Raw genomic sequence first — 24,439 nt, forward strand, 5'->3', positions numbered from 1 at the left:
ATGGCATCTATTGCCTCCATAACAATTTAGCTTGGTTGTCCCTCATGGAGAGGGTTTCTGCAGTAACTAAATTACCATCAACAACATCTAATCCAATTGGTCATGAATGTGACTGTCATGAGCCCTCTCACTCCACTGGGGTTACCACCTTAAGTTGTTTCCACTCTGCTCACCACTCTCTCTCTACTCAGCCTAACTAGCTCCACCTGTCCCTGCTCTGCTCGGCTCTAATTACTCTGCCAGCTGCGCTGCATTACCCACTAACCTCTCCCAGTATTTATAGCCCTGTCTTTCAGCTCTCCTGTGTGGGCAGATCGTCTGCAAAGCTCACACCCGGAACCTGTTTGCTCGCGCTTCTGGCTCACCCTGGTTTTGTGACCCCCGGACCTGCCTGGTTTTTGGATACTCTTCTGCCTCAGGAGATCCAGACCTGCTTCTGCCATTACGACTCCTGACTACTCTTCAATCCCGGTAACTCTGACCAGCCTTCTGCCTTGCTACTACGTTTTTGGGATTTCCCTTGAACTGTACTGCTGCCTGGTTTCATTCCGCCTCGTTGTGTCTGTGTTTCCTCCCCCCAGGACTTCTGGACCACCAACCACCGGCGTCATCGGACGGCCATTGCTGCCACTGGGGGAGGCACAGACCCAGCCATCGGACGGGATAACCCCTGGAGCCTTCACTCACTCCCTACATCCCTTCCCCTTCCTAAGTTTAAATAAACTTTCTGGTGTGACGCAATTGTGGTCCTCTTGTCGTCTGTCTGAACCGTGACAGTACGATCTGACCATCATGGACTCAGCGCACACTTCCCCGACATGGAAACCGAAGAGCCTGAGCAACCCACCGCCATGCTACGCCTGGAACACACTGAGAGAGAGCTAGCCGCATGAGCGGCGTCATCTTCCTCTCTGCTTCAGGTCGGCCACCAACAGCATCAGCAGTTCCAGCAGCACCAGCAGCAGTCCCAGCAGCAGCAACAACAACTCGCCATGATCATTCAACTCCTCACCAACCGACGATGCCAGTCTGCCCACCAGCCCTGCCCCCGGGTTACCTGCCCCGGTCATTGCAGCCGCTGCTCGTGAACCCAAGATTGGAAACCCCGAGCGGTTCAACGGCGATTCAACCCAGGTCCGGCCATTCCTGACTAGCTGCCGACTTCAGTTCTCCTTGCAGCCAAGGACCTTCGCCATGGAGGGGCTAGAGTTGGGTATGCCATCACTCACCTACGGGCCGACGGGCTCGACTCTGGGGAACAGCAGAGTTCGAACGTCAAACCCCGCATGTGCAACCTTCGACCTGTTTGCTGAGGAGATGCTGAAGGTGTTTGACCTGGATTCACCAACCGCAGAGGCGTCTCGTGAACTGTTCAGTATTCGACAAGGCAGACGTACAGTCGCAGACCATTCCATCGACTTCCGAACCCTGGCTAGACGAAGTTCTTGGAACACACCATCGTTGGTGGACGCGTTCTTCCATAGTTTGGCTGACTATATCAAGGGACGAGTTGGTCTCCCATGAACTGCCTTCCACTCTTGATGAAGCCATCGCAACTGACTGTCAGGATCGACAGAGGGATACAGACCCGCTCGTCGTGAGAGGGGGCGCCAAGGTCCACCTACTACCGGCATTCGGAGAGATCGACTGGGCTCCTGTCATCTACTGCCACTCACCCAGGTCAGCTTGGTCAGTCTGAGCCTATGGAGATTGGGCGAGCCTCTCTCACTCCTGCAGAGCACCAGCGACGCTTCACCTCAAACCTCTGCCTCTATTGTGGAGGTGATGGACATCGTGTGGTAACCTGCCCTTTAAAGGGCCGAAGCTCACCGGGCATAGGGGGAGTCCGGTTGAGTTCAATGACCATCCAGTCCTCCGACCGCCAAACCCCTGCTGCAAGTTCACCTCCGCCTCCCTGACTCAACTCACACCCCTGGCTGCTCTGGTGGATTCTGGCGCGAAGCCAACATAATGGACATCAAGCTGGCACGCCAACTGGGACTGGAGAACCTCCGTTTGACACCTCCTATTCCTGCCCGGGCACTGGACGGACACTTACTCGGATCGGTCACTCATGTCACGGCCCCGGTCTCGATGGGTCTGTCCCGGAAACCATCAAGAAACTATCCAGTTTCACCTGCTCCCCTCTCCAGGCCAACCCCTCATCCTGGGTTACCCATGGCTCCGCCCGGCACACCCTCAGCTCGACTGGGTGACCGGGGTGATCAGGGAGTGGGGAGAGGACTGCCACCGAACCTGCCTGCTTGCCGCCGCTTACTACCCCCTCGGCCAGTACCTACTAACTCCGCTCCTGACCCCTCCAGGGACCCTGTGTCGATTCTGCCAAGTCCCTGCATCGTTGCAGCTCTGACCTGGGCTGTTGAGGAACAGGTGCTGGAGGCTCTCCGTAACCAGCCAGGTCCCAGCACTTGCCCAGCTGACGCCTTTTTGTCCCCCGAAGACCTGAGGTCCCAGGTCGTTCAGTGGGGACATGACTCCCGCCTAGCTTGTCACCCTGGCTCCACCCGCACTTACAACCTGCTCGCCCAGAGGTTCTGGTGGCCCTCTCTGAGGAAGGATGTACGGGAATTCGTCCAAGCCTGCCCCATCTGCAACCAACACAAGTCGTCCTGCCAGCCCCCAGCCGGATTGCTGCAGCCCCTGCCTGTGCCCAGGAGTCCGCTGGTCCCTGCGCCTTGTCCTCCTCCTCCACGGCTGCGATGGTGGTCTGGTTTACACCGTCCGCCGCCTGCTTCGGTCCAGACGGAGGGGTAGGGGTCTCCAGTACCTCATTGACTGGGAGGGCTATGGACCTGAGGAAAGGACCTGGGTGCCAGCTAGTCGGATTGTGGATAGGACTCTCATCACCGCTTTCCCCCAACGGCATCCTGATCAACCTGCAATCCGTAGGGGCCGCCCAGAGGGGTCTCTAACCGTCCTGCCCGCTCGGCTTCCTGTCTTGTGCCTGATCCTGTCTCGGGACCTGTCCCATCTCCCGACCACGGCCCTCCGGCTTCCTCCGAGGATGAGGACGTTCGCTCGGACCGTTCGGAGGAGTTCTAGCCCTCCTCCGGCTCCCCTCCTCCGCCCGGCGTGGTGTTGCTCTTGGACTTCTGGGGCCGTCCCTTGGGGGTTCTGTCATGAGCCCTCTCACTCCACTGGGTTACCACCTTAAAGTTGTTTCCACTCTGCTCACCACTCTCTCTCTCAGCTCAACTAGCTCCACCTGTCCCTGCTCTGCTCGGCTCTAATTACTCTGCCAGCTGCGCTGCATTACCACTAACCTCTCCCAGTATTTATAGCCCTGTCTTTCAGCTCTCCTGTGTCAGATCGTCTGCAAAGCTCACACCGGAACCTGTTTGCTCGCGCTTCTGGCTCACCCTGGTTTTGTGACCCCGGACCTGCCTGGTTTTTGGATACTCTTCTGCCTCAGGAGATCCAGACCTGCTTCTGCCATTACGACTCCTGACTACTCTTCAATCCCGGTAACTCTGACCAGCCTTCTGCCTTGCTACTACGTTTTTGGATTTCCCTTGAACTGTACTGCTGCCTGGTTTCATTCCGCCTCGTTGTGTCTGTGTTTTCCTCCCCCAGGACTTCTGGACCACCAACCACACGGCGTCATCCGGGCATCGCTGCCACTGGGGGAGGCACAGACCCAGCACATCGGACGGGATAACCCCTGGAGCCTTCACTCACTCCCTACATCCCTTTCCCCCTAAGTTTAAATAAACTTTCTTGTGTGGCCATTGTGGTCCTCTTGTCGTCTGTCTGAACCGTGACAGTGACAGCGTTCAGGAAGTGCAGAAGCAGCTAAGCTACTGGCTTCAAGTTATCCCCCTCTCAGAGAGAGAGAGAGCACTGGATGATAGGATGATTGCAAGTACAGAATGTATGATATGCAGCATGTCTCGTCTTTCCTCCTGCACTCAACTTGCTGCAGTTTAGTCGCCACAGGCGGGTTTCCCCATTGTAAGCCATTAGTCACACAGCCACAAAGTCTAAGGTTGGATCCACAAGTGTCTGCAGGCAGAAACTGCTGACTGATGGAGGGCTGTGTGTGTGTGTGTGTGTGTGTGTGTGTGTGTGTGTGTGTGTGCCAGTGGTCTGAGTGGAGGCCTCGTCTGTAAGGAGTGTATTGATTATTCCTAGCGAAGGGTTGGGTGATTAATTTGCTGACATACAGTAGGCTGTGGTTAGTCACAGAGCAAAGAGTTGCCACCTGGTATCCCCTGGGCTGATGAACGAGCAGTTGGGCTCAGAGCCCTCTCTGTCAAGATGAATAAAAGGAGTTTGATGGCCATTTGGATGTGATTGGAACTTCATGCTGAAAAGCTGGCAAGTACCTGTTCAGTACCTGTCAAATATACTATGGCAAGCATCCCAAAAACATTGCATATAGGATATATTGTATTACGTAGACCTGATGTAGGCATAATACTATTGCATGGAAGAAAAAAACGGACTTTATGCTACTGAATATCCATCTAGTGTGTAATGGAGCTGTTTAGCCCTTAGGGAGCAGGGGAGTCGGGACAGAGATACATGTTGGGATTATTGGACATAGTGACATGTTCAAACAATCCCTCTTTGCCAAGAGATTTGAGAAACAAATGTTAAGTGTCAAGCTAATGGAGGTTTTGATTTGATCATTTGAGGACAGACAAAGAAGCTTGGCTGATGAGAAAGTAAAGCGCTGGAACCCTTCCTAGAGTAAATTAGCTGAATCCAACCGACTGCTAGATTAATAATCACATGAAATTAGCCTCCCCCCAGCTGTGGCCCATTATGGTACTTAGTTAGCATGCAGTGCTAAAGGCTAGCAATTTGGATTGTTGGAAGGTTATGTCCATTCGCTGTTGTATACATAGAAATGACATGTTTTTTTGTTGATTCTTTAGTTTAGCAGCATGTTGTAAGGGTGTTGCTTAACTTAATTATCCAACAGGATCATTTGGTGCATGAGAGATGGAGAGCCCTGGAGTTGGGGCATCAAGTGTCATGCACACAAGTTGGTCCACCATGTTGCACTAACCTTGGCCAGCTGCCCACCTTCCCCACGCCCAGTGGTGTAAAGTAACCAAGTAAAAATACTTAAGTACTACTTAAGTAGTTTTTGGGGTATCTGTACTTTACTATTCATATTTTTGACAGCTTTTACTTTTACTCCACTACATTCTTAAAGAAAATATGTACTTTCTACTCCCATACATTTTCCCTGACACCCAAAAGTACTTGTTACATGTCTAATGCTCAGGCAGGACAGCAATATGGTCCAATTCACTCACCTATCAATATAACGCGTTGTCCTCCCTACTGCCTCTGATCTGACAGACTCACTAAACACAAATACTGGTTTTGTCAATTATGTCTGAGTGTAGGAGTATGCCCCTGGCTGTCCGTACATTTTGAAAACAAGAAAATCACGCCGTGTGGTTTGCTTGATGTAAGGAATTTGACTTTTAACTTTAACTCAAGTATGACAATTGACAATTTTTTCCACCACTGTACTTAAGTACATTTAAAACCAGTTACCTTTTTACTTTTACTCAAGTAGTATTTTACTGGGTGACTTTTGCTTGAGCCATTTTCTTTTAAGGTATCCTTACTTTTACTCGTATGACAACTGAGTACTTTATCCACCACTGCCCACGCCTTAATGAGCCTGGCCTCTCTACAGGTGCTTCCTTGTGCACAGGCAGCTGCCAGCGCTCTCTGTACTCTCTCTCTCTCAAAGTCATCTGCCCTGTCCATGGGGCTTTCTTGGCTACACTGGCTGAGTTGCGTTAGCACTGTCCATGGCGCTGAATGGACGAGTTCCTGTACGATTAGATGCGCAGGCGTTGCATTGCATCAACCAATGGTTTCGTGACACGTTATCAACTATGCAGTCGGGCATCAGATGTCTATATCATGTGGTTAGCTGATGTGTTAAATACCTATCCCGGCATAGTAAGATCTGGCAGGCATCTGCAATGTAGTCGGGCAGGAACTCAACCATAGACTGGCTGAGCCCTATGAGTGCTGTCCTTGGTGCTGAAAGTAACACTATTGTTGTTAAAGAATCTTAGCGGTGTGTGTCTTGGCTCTTTTTGAGTTGTCAGTTGTTGGGGCGGCAGGTAGCCTAGCGGTTAGAGCGTTGGGCCAGTAACCGAAAGGTCGCTGGTTCAAATACCTGAGCTCTCAAAGTGAAAAATCTGTCTGTGCCCTTGAGCAAGGCACTTAACCATAATTTGCTCCAAGAGCGCTGTACTACTATGGCTGACCCTGTAAAACAACACATTTCACTGCACCTATCCAGTGTATGTTAGAATAAAACATGGTATTTTATTTTGTATGTGGTCAACACTATTTCCCTGATAAGAGGATTAGTAGAAATGGATACAACCCTCATGGCCCAGTGCGAGTTCCAACCATTCAATAACTTGTTAGTGAGGCAGATTGGTGAATGCAGGGTGCTGCTCCAACACTGAGCCTCCTGACTGCATCCGAATATGTGTGCTACTGTGTCTGTGACTGGTGAGCAGCTGCCAGAGCCAGTGTCCCTCCTCGGGGAAATCAGATTTTTAGCATTGTGTTGCCCTGGGACAGATGTGGCAGATGATTAAATGCAGAGGGAGGATCTATGACAAGGTGTAATAATTAACAACCACCCCTATTCCTGAAAGATGGGACTCCAGCCATTAGGGAGGCTTAGTCTTTGAATCTGTTACAAGTTTTGGGATGTTTCAATTATTGATTCTCCAGTGATGCTACCTTTACTGAGTGCAGCTTGAATGTGTTATCCAGGTGTGACAGGGATTTTTGCCTGTTGCTATTCAATAGATTTGAGTTGCATGGATCTCCACCATTTAAATGTCTCAGCTCTCATTAACGTTTTCCTTGCTTAATTCAAATTTTTAAATCCCATTATATTCTTTTCTAACCTCTAAAATTGGTCGAAACTAGACTGCTTGTGTTGCTAAAATGCACGTTACAGTAGAAGCTGTAAATGTCTCACTAAGACACACAACACCACCAAAATAGATCCATTACCTGAAGTTGAAATTGGCCTTTTAGCTTTTTCACACCTTGTCTGCTGCTCTCTCCTGATTCCTTTCTGGAGGGAGGTTAGTCTTGCCACCCATCACTTTCCATTTTAAACCGCACCACTGAATGGCTCTGTCTTTCTTTACACACTTCATAGGATGATGTGTTAGTTGTTTATGCTTTGTGGTGGTTTCTAGAAGAGATGGAGACCTGCACACTGTCAGATTTATTTTTATTTTTATTTTTTTATGTAGGCTTCAATAAAAAAAAGAGAGCTGATTTATTGGGACGTCATAATGCCCAAATCATGCATTGTGCAGAAAAGTGCATAAATATGGTATGTTTTTGTGTGTTCGTTAGCTGGCTTTAAAGTGCACCCTGCATGCCCTCGTGTCGTCAGAGCTCATGAAAATAAGATAGAATGTAGGTCTTCACACGTGGAAGGTGGAAATAGCAACCATGTGCAGATATTTCTTCTTTCATATATTGATATCACCGATCTCAGATATCTCAGTATTTTTATTTACATGGGCATCTATTTCCTGGTTCACAGTGCACAGATGCAGTCCCTTTAGAGTGGGTGACCGAGAGTGATGAGGAGAAAAGGGAAATACCGGACTGTATTGTTCTCTAGGAACGGAAACCCGGTTCCCTGCAGTCCCATCACAGCAGCCCTGATGTCACGTGTGGTTCTGAGGAGCAGGTTGTAACAGGACAGGGCCTTGGGGTGACCTGGCAGAGCCCTGGCAGAGAAGCACTATATGGGGTGGCATTCGACCGTCACATGGATCTTTGTCTCTCAGTGGGATCTCAGCAGGGACCTTGTAACCAAATCACGATTCATTCATTACTGTCCAACTCCTTTATTAATTGGAAAGAATAATAACGTTTGTGACTCACCGTCTCTTTTCATTCTTATGTTCCTACATTTGAAATTGTCTTTTTTACATTGGATAAAAGTACAGACTCAGAGCTTCAAAATGGCATATCATACACTGTAGTTGCAGGAAACATGGGAAAGTAATGCTGCTTTAAAAGTTGATCAACGTGTAATCCCATTTAGGAGAAAAAGGCTTTCAAATATTTTGCTGCGATTTTCAGACTTGCTCTACAATAATCCTTGGGAAACATATTTAGAAAAGGAATACTTTCACCAAATTGCCTAAATAGATTCTCAGAACATTATCTCACCAAGTTCCCCATTAGGCAAACCATTGACAGTATTAAATAGCCTGTTGTTGTAATAAACAGAGAACCTTTCACATTGAACAGCTACAGTGCTGCTCTTTGTTTCCGCCCCTTTTAGCATTGTTCACACCCTCTAAAGCCTTAGACCCACCCATCTCTTAAAGGATTCACATTGAAACGTGACTGTGGCCATGTGCTAAAGCAGTGAGGTAGTTCTTAAAAAACAAACAAGATTTCAACATTAAAATACTTTATTAACTTCAAGTGCTAAAGGTAGTAGCCTACAATTAGGAAAAACCTAAAACACACAAACGCATAAAGGCATAGGTATCTAGACCTACAGTGCCTTCGGAAAGTACTTTGTTGAAGCACCTTTGGCAGTGATTACAGCATCGAGTCTTCTTGGGTATGACGCTACAAGCTTGGCACACCTGTATTTGGGGAGTTTCTCCCATTCTTCTCTGCAGATCCTCTCAAGCTCTGTCAGGTTGGATTGGGTATGTTGCTGCACAGCTATTTTCAGGTCTCTCCAGAGATGTTAGATCGGGTTCAAGTCCGGGCTCTGGCTGGGCCACTCAAGGACATTCAGAGACTTGACCAGAAGCCGTTGTCCTGTTGGAAGGTGAACCTTCGCCCCAGTCTGAGGTCCTGAGCACTCTGGAGCAGGTTTTCATCAAGGATCTCTCTGTACTTTGCTCCGTTCATCTTTGCCTCGATCCTGACTAGTCTCCCAGTCCCTGCCGCTGAAAACATCCCCACAGCATGATGCTGCCACCACCATGCTTCACCGTAGGGATGGTGCCAGGTTTCCTCCAGACGTGACGATTGGCATTCAGGCCAAAGAGTTCAATCTTGGTTTCATCAGACCAGAGAATCTTGTTTCCCATGGCTGTCATGTGCCTTTTACTGAGGAGTGGATTCTGTCTGGCCACTCTACCATAAAGGCCTGATTGGTGGAGTGCTGCAGAGATGGTTGTCCTTCTGGAAGTTTCTTCCATCTCCACAGAGGAACTCTTGAGCTCTGTTAAAGTGACCATCAGGTTCTTGGTCACCACCCTGACCAAGGCCCTTCTCCTCCGATTGCTCAGCGGCCAGCTCTAGGAAGAGTCTTGGTGGTTCCAAACTTCTTCCATTTAAGAATGATGGAGGCCACTGTGTTCTTGGGGACCTTCAATGCTGCAGACATTTTTTGGTAGCCTTCCCCAGATCCTCGACACAATCCTGTCTCGGAGCACTACGGACAATTCCTTTGACCTCATGGCTGGGTATTTGCTCTGACATGCACTGTCAACTGTGGGACCTTATATAGACTGGTATGTGCCTTTCCAAGTCCACCTGTGGTAAATGATCAATGGAAGGATGATCATTGGAAACAGGATGCACCTGAGCTCAATTTCGAGTCTCATAGCAAAGGGGCTGAATATTTATGTAATTTGTATTTCTTTTTTTTTTTATATACATTTTCTAAAATGTCTAAAAACCTGTTTTCACATTGTCATTATGGGGTATTGTGTGTAGATTGCTGAGGAATTCTTTGTATTTAATCCATTTTAGAATAAGACTGTAACGTAACAAAATGTGGAAAAAGTCAAGGTTGTCTGAATACTTTCCGAAGGCACTGCATATCATAAGATCCTTTGAGTAACTTTGGTTCAGGTCATGTTACGATATGAACAAAGGAATCTAGCCTGAGAGCATATTTCTGTCCTACCCTTTGGAGCAAGACATGTAATGTCCATGGCCTTTTCATTGCAAAAGTCCTGATCTTCTCAAAAATATATGTTTGCTGGGATGCTTTCACATCAGGAAGGGCGTCAACAATACACAGCAGCTGAAACCTGGTTCCATCTGAGTGAAAGCTCCTTGGCCACAAAAACACCAGGCTCCATACAATTGAAGCTATATTTTTACATTTTACATTTTAGTCATTTAGCAGACGCTCTTATCCAGAGCGACTTACAGTTAGTGAATACATGTTTTTTTATACTGGCCCCCCATGGGAATCGAACCCACAACCCTGGCGTTGCAAACGCCATGCTCTATCAACTGAGCTACATCCCTGCCGGCCATTCCCTCCCCTACCCTGGACGACGCTGGGCCAATTGTGCGCCGCCCATGAGTCTCCCGGTCGCGGCCGGCTGCGACAGAGCCTGGATTCGAACCAGGATCTCTAGTGGCACAGTTAGCACTGAGATGCAGTGCCTTAGACCACTGCGCCACTCAGGAGGAAAGCAGACAAAAATAGACAAGACATAAAACCTTGCATACCAGCAATAACATTTATTGACCAGCAAGTCCAAGCAATAAGTAAACATACAAAGACAAAATATCTGACGTACTGCTTGTTCACCCTCGATCATCTCCTTGTACTTGTGGCGGAGAGCAGGTTTATGCTGAAAGACAAATTCCAGAAAAATACATTAAAACATGAATTAATTCATGTCCTATAGCTTGTTATTGCCTGTACACTAAAATGCCCTGTACACACTCAACCTGCTTCCAGCACAACAATGGCAATGCAGACACTACAATATTGACGATAACTAGCTAGATTTAGCAAACATGAAGCTTTGTCAAAGTTTTTTTGAAATTGCGTTGTTTAGAACAGGGGTGGGCAAAGCTTTTGTCTCAAATCAAATTGCAAATGTTATTTGTCACATGCACCGAATACAACAGGTGTAGACCTTACAGTGAAACGCTTACTTACAAGCCCTTAACCAACAATGCAATTTTAAGAAGGAATACCAACAAAAAAATACCAACAAAAACATTAAATAAAAAAAAGAAAGAAAGAAAAGTAACAAATAATTAAAGAGCAGCAGTAAAATAATAATAGCGAGGCTATATACAGGGGATACCGGTACCGAGTCAATGTGCGGGGGAACCGGTTAGTCAAGGTAATTGAGGTAATATGTACAGTTGAAGTCAGAAGTTTACATACACTTAGGTTGGAGTCATTAAAACTCGTTTTTCAACCACTCCACAAATTACTTGTTAACAAACTATAGTTTTGGCAAGTCGGTTAGGACATCTACTTTGTCCATGACACAAGTAATTTTTCCAACAATTGTTTACAGACAGATTGATTCCAGTGGGTCAGAAGTTTACATACACTAAGTTGACTGTGCCTTTAAACAGCTTGGAAAATTCCAGAAAATGATGTCATGGCTTTAGAAGCTTCTGATATGCTAATTGACATTAATTTAAGTCAATTGGATGTGTACCTGTGGATATATTTTAAGGCCTACCTTCAAAGTCAGTGCCTCTTTGCTTGACATCATGGGGAAATCAAAAGAAATCAGCCAAGACCTGAGAAAAAAAATGGTACACTTCCACAAGTCTGGTTCATCCTTGGGAGCAATTTCCAAACGCCTAAAGGTACCACGTTCATCTTTACAAACACTAGTACGCAAGTATAAACACCATGGGACCACGCAGCCATCATACCGCTCAGGAAGGAGACGTGTTCTGTCTCCTAGAGATGAACGTACTTTGGTGCGAAAAGTGCAAATCAATCCCAGAACAACAGCAAAGGACCTTGTGAAGATGCTGGAGGAAACAGGTACAAAAATATCTGTATCCACAGTAAAACAAGTCCTATTTAACATAACCTGAAAGGCCGCTCAGCAAGTAAGAAGCCACTGCTCCAAAACCGCCATAAAAAAGCCAGACTACGGTTTGCAACTGCACATGGGGACAAAGATCGTACTTTTTGGAGAAATGTCCTCCTGTCTGATTAAACAAAAATAGAACTGTTTGGCCATATTGACCATCGTTATGTTTGGAGGAAAAAGGTGGAGCTTGCAAGCCGAAGAACACCATCCCAACCGTGAAGCACGGGGGTAGCAGCATCATGCTGTGGGGGTGCTTTGCTGCAGGAGGGACTGGTGCACTATCCAATTATGTGGATATATTGAAGCAACATCTCAAGACATCAGTCAGGAAGTTAAAGCTTGGTCGCAAATGGGTCTTCCAAAAATGGACAATGACCCCAAGCATACTTCCAAAATTGTGGCAAAATGCCTTAAGGACAACAAAGTCAAGGTATTGGAGTGGCCATCGCAAAGCCCTGACCTCAATCCTATAGAACATTTAAGGGCAGAACTGAAAAAGCGTGTGCGAGCAAGGAGGCCTACAAACCTGACTGAGTTACACCAGCTCGGTCAGGAGGAATGGGCCAAAATTCACCCAACTTGTTGTGGGAAGCTTGTGGAAGGCTGCCCGAAACGTTTGACCCAAGTTCAAAAATGTAAAGGCAATGCTACCAAATAATAACTACTACCTAATTGAGTGTATGTAAACTTCTGACCCACTGGGGAATGTGATGAAAGTAATAAAAGCTGAAATAAATAATTCTCTCTACTATTATTCTGACATTTCACATTCTTAAAATAAAGTGGTGATCCTAACTGACCTAAAACAGGGAATTTTTACTAGGATTAAATGTCAGGAATTGTGAAAAACTGAGTTTAAATGTATTTGGCTAAGGTGTATGTAAACTTCCGACTTCAACTGTAGGTAGCGTTATTAAAGTGATTATGCATAGATAATAAACAGAGAGTAGCAGCCTGGTATAGAGGTCCTGGATGGCAGGAAGCTTGGCCCCAGTGATGTACTGGGCCGTATGCACTACCCTCTGTAGTGCCTTGCGGTCGGAGGCAGAGCAGTTGCCATACCAGGCAGTGATGCAACCAGTCAGGATGCTCTCGATGGTGCAGCTGTAGAACCTTTTCAGGACCCATGCCAAATCTTTCCAGTCTCCTTAGGGGGAATAGGCTTTGTTGTGTCCTCTTCACGACTGTCTTGGTGTGCTTGGACCATGTTAGTTTGTTGGTGATGTGGACACCAAGGAACTTGAAGCTCTCAACCTGCTCCACTACAGCCCCGCCGATGAGAATGGGGGCGTGCTCGGTCCTCTTCTTTTTCCTGTAGTCCACAATCATCTCCTTTGTCTTGATCACGTTGAGGGAGAGGTTGTTGGAACCACACGGCCAGGTCTCTGACCTCCTCCCTATAGGCTGTCTCGTCGTTGTCGGTGATCAGGCCTACCACTGTTGTATCATCAGCAAACTTAATGATGGTCTTGGAGTCGTGCCTGGCCATGCAGTCATGAGTGAACAGGAAGTACAGGAGGGGATTTGAGCACGCACCCCAGAGGGGCCCCCATGTTGAGGATCAGTGTGGCGGATGTGTTGTTACCTACCCTTACCACCTGGGGTGGCCCGTCAGGAAATCCAGGATCCAGTTGCAGAGGGAGGTGTTTAGTCCCAGGGTCCTTAGCTTAGTGATGAGCTTTGAGGGCACTATGGTGTTGAACGCTGAGCTGTGGTCAATGAATAGCATTCTCACATAGGTGTTCCTATTGTCCAGGTGTGAAAGGGCAGTATGGAGCGCAATAGAGATTGCATCATCTGTGGATCTGTTGGGGCGGTATGCAAATTGGAGTGGGTCTAGGGTTTCTGGGATAATGATGTTGATGTGAGCCATGACCAGCCTTTCAAAGCACTTCATGGCTACAGACGTAAGTGTTACGGGTCGGTAGTCATTTAGGCAGGTTACCTTAGTGTTCTTGGGCACAGAACAAGGGCCACATTGAGTTTTTGAAACCAAGTGAAGGGCCACATACTATATGCATGACAAAACATGTGAAGCCTTTATTCATTTTCACATTGACACGCAACCACTAGTGTACTGTAGGTGTACATCTGCTTGCAGAACAATTCTACCCTTGTACCAGCTCTACCCCACAAATATTTCACACATTTTTCACAGAATTGATATAATTTATAACATCACAGGCACAGTCAAACACACACACAGATCCTGCATCTCTACCCTTGTAAAGTACAATCAAACTTACAGTCACAATATGCTAACTTAAAAATATATATATATTATATGACTGGAGACACCCAAAATGTAACAGCAGATGTATAAAAAAAAAAAGAACGATTCTAAAATTTGAGTGAAACATATGGTAAGAGCATCCGTTTCATTTGGAATGGGCTGTTTTTGAAAGCATATTAAGGAACAATTTTCATCTCCATTGTGAGCCATATTTACATTACCCAATCACCTCAGCCCAAATTTGACTGATTAGTTATTACCTGTATCCAAGTGCATTGCTGGATAATTCTCACTGCATAACCATCACTATGAAAAAGCATAATCCTTCCCTACCCCAGTCAGTTATTCGAGTCTTAATGTGAACAATGGGTTTGGTCACCTCTCTTGGCAAGGGCATCAAAGTCTGGTGTCATCTTTGATGTAGAGATTCTCAGAACAGCTGACAAGTGGTCATTTGTTAAATTTGACCTGTGATGGAATTCATGACTGAGAACGTTTGTTCACACACATATTTGGACCCGAATAAAACAAGCATCCTTTGGGCGTTCTTTTTAATGTTTGGAAACTTTGTTTCACTCAGTGAGCCATAGAACTGGTCTGTTGTTGCTGTTTTGTACTTCTCCTTCAAAGAACTGTCACATTGGATGTCGATGAGCTTCAATTGTGTGTCTGGTGGTGCTTTCTCACTGTCGAAAGACAGGGGGCATGATACAAGCTCCAGCTCAGTCTCAATCTTGGTGAAGTCTGAGAAGCGGCAGGAAAACTCAGCATGCAGGTCGATCAAAGTGCTACTGTATGTCTCAGTGCAGCACTGCGATGTGGACGCGTATTTATTCGGGTCCACATATGTGCGGCCAGTGTTTGAAAATGAGCGAGAGACCGGCTGCTCATTTGTCTGGAGAACAACATAAGTTTGGCCTTGAATGCTTTCACGTTGGAATACAGTTCATGCACAAAAACACAATTTCCCTGCAGTTTCACATTTAGATCATTCAGATGCCCCAATATGTCCACACCGAAAGCAAAGTCACCCAGCCAGTCTGTATCTTTCAGCTCGGAGAAGTCGTCAGCTTTACCAACCGTATCAAGGAACATACCCATCTTCCCTCTCAGTTCCCACACACAGCGAAATACTTTTCCCAGGCTTAGCCAGTGCACATTTGAATGGTACAACAAGTCCTGGTGCTCTGCCTCTCTGTCATTGAGCAGCTGAATGAACTGACGATGGTTAAGCCCCATTGCCCGTATAAAGTTGATACGTTTTACAACCACTTTGACAACATTTTCCAGCTTTAACACACTTTTACACAGGGCTTCCTGATTAATAATACAGTGAAGAAATATCAATTCCTCAGAGTTAGGGCTTTCTTCTTTTACTTTGTCTTGTAATCTTTTTAGTAGGCCAATGTATTTACCGGTTAGATTTGGTGATCCATCTGCTGTGACGTTTTTCAGTTTTCTCCACGGTAGATTCATTTTTTCCAAGCAGGCAGACACCCTGTCATATAAATCAGAGCCCCTGGTTGTTCCCATCATTGATTCCATCGCAAGAAGTTCCTCTGTTATTTCAAAGTTCTCATTTATTCCTCTGAAAAAAATTACAAGTTTAGCGGTGTCTCTGATTTCAGCACTCTCATCCAGTATTATAGAAAAAAGATCGAAGCCATCTGCTTTTTTCTTCAACTCTGAGATTAGCTCCTCACCTATCAGGACAAAGTATACCAGCAGTCTCCACCATACACTCTTTCACAAACTCCCCTTCAGCAAAAGGCTTGCTATGCTTTGCGATTTTATGTGCCACTACGTAGCTTGCCTTAGTGACGGAGTCTTGAGTAGGGCACCGTTTAGTAAACGTATTTTGTTGGGCTTTTAAATTTGTGGCAAGTTTTGAGGCCTACCTTGCCTTTTCCTGAGAGGACAGATTATGTCCAATATTAGTAAAAAAAGTATTTTGCTGTCCATTCTTCTATAAACACAAGACATTCAGAGTCCACTTTTCTCATTTCCGCAGCACTCATTTTTCACGTCAAAAGTCGTCAAGCAATGAAGTGGCTATGATGACTGAGTGCATTCTGAATCTGACTGTAGGCTCAAATACAGAGCGTGCTACCAGGCTACAGCGCCATCTATTGGAGGTTGTTTGTATATCATGGAATGAGTAATTTTAGGCCAAAAATCTTAACTGAAATATAATACAATTTAATAAATGTTTAAAAATTCTCGCAGGCCGGATTGAAGTGCCCGGGAGGGCCAGATTTTGCCCCCCCTTGGTTTAGAAGGAGTGCAAGGTCGAATTAAGTTTGTGCACACGCGGACTTCACAGAGGATGCGTTCCCTAATGGAAATATGCAAATACATGCTACAACGTGCCAATAGGATCTATGCTTCATTTGCTCCCACTGTAGACGACACAGATTAACTATAGCTTGCTAGCTATATAGCTAACAAAAGATAGCAATGAAAACGACTTTTTGATACAGTTGAGCTATGTACATGTAGCTATCTTGGCATTTTAACTGTAGATGCTTACCGATGTATGGATTAGGATGATTCACGGCAGACTGAAACACTTTTAGAATAATCCTTCCCACTCAGCTTCAACCAGTCCAGACTGCTTTAGCCACAGAAGACAGAGCTGTGTCAATATTAGCAGCTATATTCAGGACACCACTGGTATTGAAAGCTGTAGCTACACTTTGCATGTAGTCCATGATGAAAATATAGTAATACCAATGGATCTTTCAAATATCCGCACAGCAGAGAGCAGGATGTGCCATTTGACAGAGAAGCTTTGAGTGACAGAATGGACTCTCTTTCTCGTGAATGTCCCGCCCCCTCATTATCTCAACCAATCAAGGCTAGGCAAGATTCTGTATTTTCTCTGTGTATATACACCTTCGTGATTTCACATTTTATTTATATTTACAGATTGCAGATTCGTTTGTTATTAAGGCACATGAAAGTTCACATGTTCAAGAAGGCTTTTCTGCAAAAAAAAAAGCATTTTGATGAAAAAAAAAACGTTTCACATTTTAGACATGCCTCCCCTTCAGGCTCGCATTATGACTACTCTACTTTATCCTTTGAAACTGGCCCAAATGTTACGATCAGGACATTGGCCATCTGTGCTGTGTGTGCCATGGAGCAGAAGAGTAGCTGCAGGTAGAAACATGAAGCTGCACCCAGACAGAGTGGTTGGTCAGTGGGTCTTTGTGTTCCAGACGGTGGGAAGCCCGAGGCCTGGGAAAATCTCCCACAAGCGCCAATGTCCTTGTCACAACAACAGGGTGGGAGGCTAACAATGGCCTCTCCTGCCAGAACCTGCCAGACCATGTTAACAATGTTTGGAAAAAAGAGACCCTGGAAGGCCTTTATTTACCAGAACAGAGAAAGATGCTGCCCTAAGTTAGCTGTCAAGCAGGTGTTGTAGAGCATGTTGACTGTGTGGTGCTATTGAGTCAGCAGAGCGAGAGAGCGAACAGGCCTGGATGTGATCAGGAAGGACAAATGGACTTGCTCAGCTCCTCTTCTCTGGCCCGGCCCTGGAGCCTCAGCCAATAATTTATGGCTGTCCTGTCCGGAGATGGGGGCTGGCTGGGGCTGACTTAGGTCCAGAGAGCCCCATGGCCGCTATATGAATTCTACATGGCATGCCTCAAGGGCAATGAGAATTTAGCCTTGGGCGAGACTGCAAAATAGCACTGCTATGCACGGGGGAATGTCAAAGAGAAATAAGCAAAGGTGACTTTCAAGCTCCTCAATAAACAAAAAAGGCAATATTGCTGGGGATTAAAAAATTCAGCTAATCTACCCAAATCCTATCTGATGTTTAACATCTCTTTTTGGTGCATGTATACTGTACTATTCCAAGTTATCAGGGAATCATCACTGCTGTATATTCGTTATGTCTCAGCATAGTTGTTTCTATAATGTAGAATGAGTCCTTTGGAACAGAAGCTAGTTAATTGGTTTTCATTTATATTCATTTCCAATATGCAAGCAGACTTTCATTTAGGAATTTACCCAATTTTCAGGTGACGATTGCATTCCTTTGTGGAATAAGTGTACTGTAGCTCCATTTATATCTATCGCAATACATGTTTTCTGAAAACAGATGCTTCACAGTGGCACTTTTAACATAGTATAATGTATTTGGGCTTCTAATATGGTGTTTGTTGGCATTTGCATTTGGGTGGGAGGAGGGTTGATGTGAAGACTGAAATCTAACATATTCATCTCTGTTCACTCATCTGAATGTGATTAGCTTCATGGACAATAAGTGAGGAGCAGTTGTGTCCTGAGCTTGCTGCAGCCCTAGCCCTGAGGCCATGGGAAACTCAAGTCACTGCAATATTCACAAAGACCACAATTTGAAGGGATCGCAGGCCTTTCTTTGCCTTGCGGCAGCCCGCCGATGTGCAGGGACTGGTAGGAAGACTCTCTACCTCCAGGTGGTTCCTCTGGCTCTTATAGGGATTTATCAGATATTACAGTCCTACAGCACTGATGGTCCTGCTCTCTCTAATATTACTACTGCTGATAACAACAGCCAGCAGTTGTCTGGCTTCAACATGGAGTCTCAATCAGTGAGAATAAAGGACATGGAGGATTAAAAGGGGTTAGAGCTGACACTAGTTGTCCAGATTCTGGTTTATAAAGACCAGGAGAACCATCAGAGGGACAGAGAGAAGTCTGGAGTGGACCTGCTTTGCCTGGGACTGAACCACTGCCGGCAAGACAGGAGCAGACTGGATTGAAACCCTCACTTTTTCTAAGAACATGAAATGGTCCACTCTACACTATGCAACAAACAGAGAAACATGATGTTCATATTAAGATGTACTATGGTCCCTCCTACGCACACACAAACACACTAAAGTGGGCCTACGCTCTCATAGCTATGCTCTTAATGTACTCCACCCACACACCCCTGGCCTCGCTCAGCAACATTCAGTAGCGGAGTTGCGGTGTGGAGTGAGTGTCACTGTCACTGTTATTCTTAGCTATGTTTAATCTTCCCCAGTCACAGTGATAAATAACAGAGTGCCTTCATTTAAAATAGTTGCAAAGTTGCATCCATCCAGTCCCCCCTGCAATGTGAACTAAAGTGCGCTGGGAGCAGGCTGAACACACAGGTGTTGGCAACAGCATGGCACATTAGAAGAACATAACCCAGGTGGTGGCGAGGGGACAGTAGCTCACACTGAGCAGCTGGGCCAGTGACCGTGACCATGGCCTAAGAGTGGGAGACACCCTGAGCCTGCACTTTATTCACGGCTTACACGGGCATGCCTTTGACTGGTACAGGCAGCCGCTCATCGGGCAAGCTATTTTAAGGCGCCGCGGGGTGAACCGGAGGGCAGTAAATAGTGGAGAAGAACATGTCCTTTCCCTCACCTTTCCTAATAGCCAAGTGCTCTGCCTTTCCATGTACACACCCCAGCCCCCACCCTGCTCCCCAGCCCAGGTCCCTGCTGCACCAGGAGAAATGTCACCCTGTATTTCCATGAAATAACTGATGGGGTCAGTGAACATCACACTTGGTGATTGGAAAATGGGATCTTTCAGCATGAGAAATGTAGGGTGCACAGTAGGGGCTCGTCTTATCTGGAAACACTGGGCTCAGATACATTTCCCCTACTGCACTGTGGATTCAGGAAAAATCACAGGGCTTAATGTGAGGAATGCAGACTGAAGGAGTTTGCTCTTGACCCCAAACTGAACTGCTATCTCCAAGGAAATGGAGGAGTTAGCTACTGTACCAACTGTTGGTGGCAGGTAACCTAGTGGTTAAGAGTTTTGGGCGAGTAACCGAAAGGTCGCTGGTTCGAATCCCCAAGCCGACTAGGTGAAACATCTGTCGATGTGCCTTTGAGCAAGGCACTTAACCCTAATTGCTCCTGTAAGTCGCTCTGGATAAGACTGTCTGCTAAATGACTAAAATGTAAACGCAACATGCAACAATTTCAACAATTTTACTGCGTTACAGTTCATATAAGGAAATCAGTCAATTGAAATAAATTAATTAGTCCCTAATCTATGGATTTCACATGACTGGGAAGGGGTGCAGCCATGGGTGGGCCTGGGAGGGCATAGGCCCACCCACTGGGGAGCCAGGCCAAGCCAATTAGACTGAGTTTCTCCCCACAAAAGGGCTTTATTACAGACATAAATACTCCTCACTTTCATCAGCTGTCCGGTTGGCTGGTCTAAGATGATCCTACAGGTGAAGAAGCCGGATGTGGAGGTCCTGGGCTGGCGTGGTTACACGTGGTCAGCAGTTGTGAGGCCGGTTGGACACACTGCCACATTACATTTACATAATTTAGCAGACGCTCTTATCCAGAGCGACTTACAGTTAGTGAGTGCATACATTTTCATACTGGCCCCCCATGGGAATCGAACCCACACCCCTGGCATTGCAAACGCCATGCTCTACCAACTGAGCTACAAATTCTCTAAAATGACATTGGAGGCAGCTTATTGTTGAGAAATGAACATTAAATTCTCTGGCAACAGCTCTGGTGGACATTCCTGCAGTCAGCATGCCAATTGCACGCTCCCTTAAAACTTGAGACATCTGTGGCATTGTGTTGTGTGACAAAACTGCACGTTTCAGAGTGGCCTTTCATTGTCCCAAGTACAAGGTGCACCTGTGTAATGATCATGCTGTTTAATCAGCTTCTTGATATGCCACATCTGTCAGGTGGATGGATTATCTTGGCAAAGGAGAAATGCTCACTAACAGGGATGTAAACCAATTTGTGCACAAAATTTGAGACAATTAAGCTTTTTGTGCATGTGGAACATTTCTGCCATATTTTATTTCAGTTCATGAAACACGGGACCAACACTTTACATATTTTTGTTCAGTATAATATTTAACTACGGGGAGAAGGCAGAGGAGGAGGACACACTGACTGGTTGTACTGTTTGGGTAGTAGCAGTCGTGGGGTCACTCCAAGGTTCTGTCAGTTCAGAACACTGATATGATGGATTGGTGCTACCTCTGTGCAAATCCCATATGTGTTAATAAAAAAGATAAGTAATCAAATAACTAGACAAGATCTTAACTAGATAACTGATAACAGATTACCATCATCACACTACAGTATATGGATGGACAGGATATGAGTATAATTTCCTGGTGGCTGTAATGCTCCTCTAGCTTTGTCCTAATTACTCCTGAGAAAGTGACTGAAGTGGTTTAGGTGACCCAGAGAGGTGAGAGGACCCATATTCTCTCATCATCGGTGACAACCTCTTGGCAGTTTGCCCTTTCAGATGTCTACACTGATGGATCAACTCCTTATCACGCCTCATGATTTTGGTTCTGCTCATCAAATGGCTGTGTGGGAATCAATTTCCAAGCTACCTGCTATGAACCTGGCAGATGCTTGTCGTCTTCATTAAGACACAATACCACTACCCAAATTACTGACAGTACCAAATGATGTGTGAAGTAAGCTTGGGTGTCACCCTACAAACTGGGATGGAATATTGTTGAAGCTGTCAGACCACTGATATGGTCTTCAGGGAAGTGAGTCTGCTCTCACACTGCCACATTAGCACTGTGACCTTGTAGTCCCATCACAGGGGCTGCAGACGTGCAAAGCCTGGTCGGCACAGAGGGCCCACACACACGGTAGTGTACGGCTCCCCAGCCCAGTTTCCTAGCAGAGGCAGACTGAGGAAGTGACTTTGACCTGTCATGGAGATTCCAGGTGTGAGAGAAGATGCAGTGAGAGGTGTGGGTAAGGTCAGGTCAGGTAGAAGAGAAGCAGCAGGGTCGTGTCAACAGTGAGCCACATCAGGGAGCCTGAGCTGGGATGCAGACCGCAGAGGGAAGCATGTGGTGAATGGAACAGATAGAGACGCACTAGTCTAACATACTGCCCATGTCACAGAGGATAACTCTGGGCTGCTCAACCAAGGTTACTTCCACCCCTGCAGCTCTGTAACAACAAAAACAATGGCAATGTCTTACTCACCAGTGGTATAGCAGCTGACACTACTGTCAAAGTATTGTGAATTTCTCGCTTGTATTTTCCCTTCAGACACCCCAAGTCAAACATCTCTTCTCTTTCTTCCATCTCCAGGAACAAGGAAAGATTGGTGTGATCTTCAACGTGGGGACAGATGACATCACCATTGACGAGCCGGCTGTCATAGTTAGCGATGGCAAGTACCATGTTGTGCGCTTCACACGCAGTGGTGGCAACGCCACCCTCCAGGTGGACAACCAGCCGGTCGAGCGGTACCCGCCAGGTAAGGCATGAGACAGGACACTTTGAAATGGAGGGGATGGGTGGGAGTGGGAGTGCCAGATAAGTAGACATTAAAAGAAAGAGGGAGGGAGGGAGGATGAGGAGGAGGGAGAGAGATATCCAGGCTGTTTTTTGACAACACAGACATGGAAGAAGGTGCATGGTGATTCCAGCTCAAGCCATCAAACAAAATATCACATAAATTAAGGGACAGTTTTTGAATGCTCTTGGCAAGCAAGTCCAAATGGAATTGGAAATGTGCCTTCTGTCACAGAGTAAATTGATTTGTTTTCTTCAGCACGCCCCAGCTTTCGGTTTTGATATGTGCCATTTCACTATTATATGTATTCAGAGCACTTTATGGAGTCGCCACATGGCGGGCCCAGATAACTACTGCATAAACAATCTAATAACAATCTGAAATGGACACATTTCCCTCAAGCTGCCTTGCCGAGTACATCCAGCAGAGGATGGATTTGGATTCTTCACAGTAATTGTAGCAGCCAGCTTGGCCTCGAAGCCTCGGAGCAATGAAGGACCCCTCAGCCAAATCTCAGCTCTCATTTTATTTTCCCCCTGCCTGTAAAATTAGCTTTTATATGAGAGCACTGAGGATGTGTGTGTGTGTGGTGTGAAAGGGGGAGGAGGAAGAGGTGTGTAGCTCTCAGAACATTCTGGCGTCTGCTCCTCGTCGCTAAGTCTTCTGTCTCTCCTCCATGCTAGCTAACAAATCAAATCAAAAATAATTTTTACATTGCATCCTTATGATTCATGTAGTATCTAATTATCTGTTTCTTCTCCACTCACACTGACCAAACAAACAATAAAGAATTATCCAAAATTGCTCATTTTATTTTCTAGATTGTAGTTGATAGTGGCGGTTCAGCTATTCTCTACCTACTTTAGTAAAGGTATTGTTCTCAATGACAGAGAACTCTCTCCCTCTCCACTTTCTTCATATTCAATACATAATCTGACTATAATAAGTCTTGTCTAGTCACACAATCAGTTGTATGCCCATATTTGGCACAGGCATTTTGTTGTACTGTATCTTTATGGTAAGTGTAGAGGACCATGGTAGGATTAGCTGTACGTTACTATGCTACAGCAGTGGTTTGGTTCCAGTACAGTCAAGCTTTCTATCAAGTGGAGTGGTTATTTTAATTTTATAATGGCTGCATCATCCACTCTAGCACTCCACCAATGGGGCACTAACCCAGTCAGTAATTGGCCCAATCACAACATTACTGTAACAGTATGTGAAAGAAGGAGAGGAGTGGAAATGAGTGCTGTGAGCTAGATGAGAATTGTCACAGAGAAAGTTCAGATGCCATTGTGGTCCTTCTCTTGGTTCGTTAGTTCATTTTGAGTCTGATACAAGGCATGTCATCCACAGTCACACAGACAAGGGAGAAAATGAATTATCTCATTAAAGCAATGCCTAGCAGTAGATAGAGTCATATCCTTAACCTTGGGAGCCTTTGATTTGTTCACAATAGAATGTCCTCAATAAATAAATAAAAATCTACTTCAGGTCTGTATAATTTACATCACTAAAGTAATAATTTATCACGCTTAATAGACTGTTTATACTGTACGTATACAGTATATCTGTTCAGAGTAAATAACAACAATTGATTGAAATGTCTGTGTATAACATTTTCATGATATCATTAATCACTTTCGTCAAGAATAACGAACCCTGCTAGGCTACTTCCCGTAGCAGTCATCATCACCATAGTAATGTCCTTCCATTGAGATGATAACAACCAGAAAATGTCTTCCTGGTATTTACTCATGCTGTGTTCATGCTTCTAAATTGATGTTATCTTTCAAATGCATGCATTGTTGATTTCTTGCTGTTTTCTACCAATTATAGTTAAATCTCTTCTTCTATTTTGTTTGCATTTAAGCCCTGATGCTTTGATTACACCATTCCCCCTAAATGAACCAGCTCAGTACTTTATAAATAGAACTAAACACCATTCTAACTAATGTACCATTTGTTACTGTCCCTTAACTAAATACCACTAAGTAAAGCACAAGTTTCTTTTAACCTGAAGCTGGGTTAAAATTGATAACTTGCTAAACGTGTTAGCCATGATGCC

At 45.6% G+C, this 24,439-nt stretch overlaps 1 protein-coding gene and 1 long non-coding RNA gene across 6 annotated transcripts in view; one reads left to right on the forward strand and one right to left on the reverse strand.

Annotated features, from left to right (window-relative positions):
* The window catches only part of LOC121578931 (neurexin-2-beta-like), a 314,921-nt gene that overhangs the window by 281,931 nt on the left and 8,551 nt on the right, over window positions 1-24,439 (forward strand). For all 5 annotated transcript variants that reach the window (XM_045224458.1, XM_045224459.1, XM_045224460.1 and 2 more), the window contains one exon: window positions 22,164-22,332. In XM_045224458.1, coding sequence (XP_045080393.1) covers window positions 22,164-22,332 — 169 coding nt within the window. The remainder of the gene's footprint in view (window positions 1-22,163; window positions 22,333-24,439) is intronic.
* Window positions 10,513-16,847, reverse strand: LOC121579605. Its single transcript, XR_006002937.1, has 3 exons — window positions 16,595-16,847; window positions 15,480-15,652; window positions 10,513-10,610 (listed from the first exon to the last, which is right to left on the reverse strand). It is a non-coding gene; the product is annotated as an uncharacterized LOC121579605 (long non-coding RNA).

The sequence above is a fragment of the Coregonus clupeaformis genome, chromosome 13 (assembly GCF_020615455.1).
Source record: "Coregonus clupeaformis isolate EN_2021a chromosome 13, ASM2061545v1, whole genome shotgun sequence".
Classification (NCBI taxonomy): domain Eukaryota; kingdom Metazoa; phylum Chordata; class Actinopteri; order Salmoniformes; family Salmonidae; genus Coregonus; species Coregonus clupeaformis.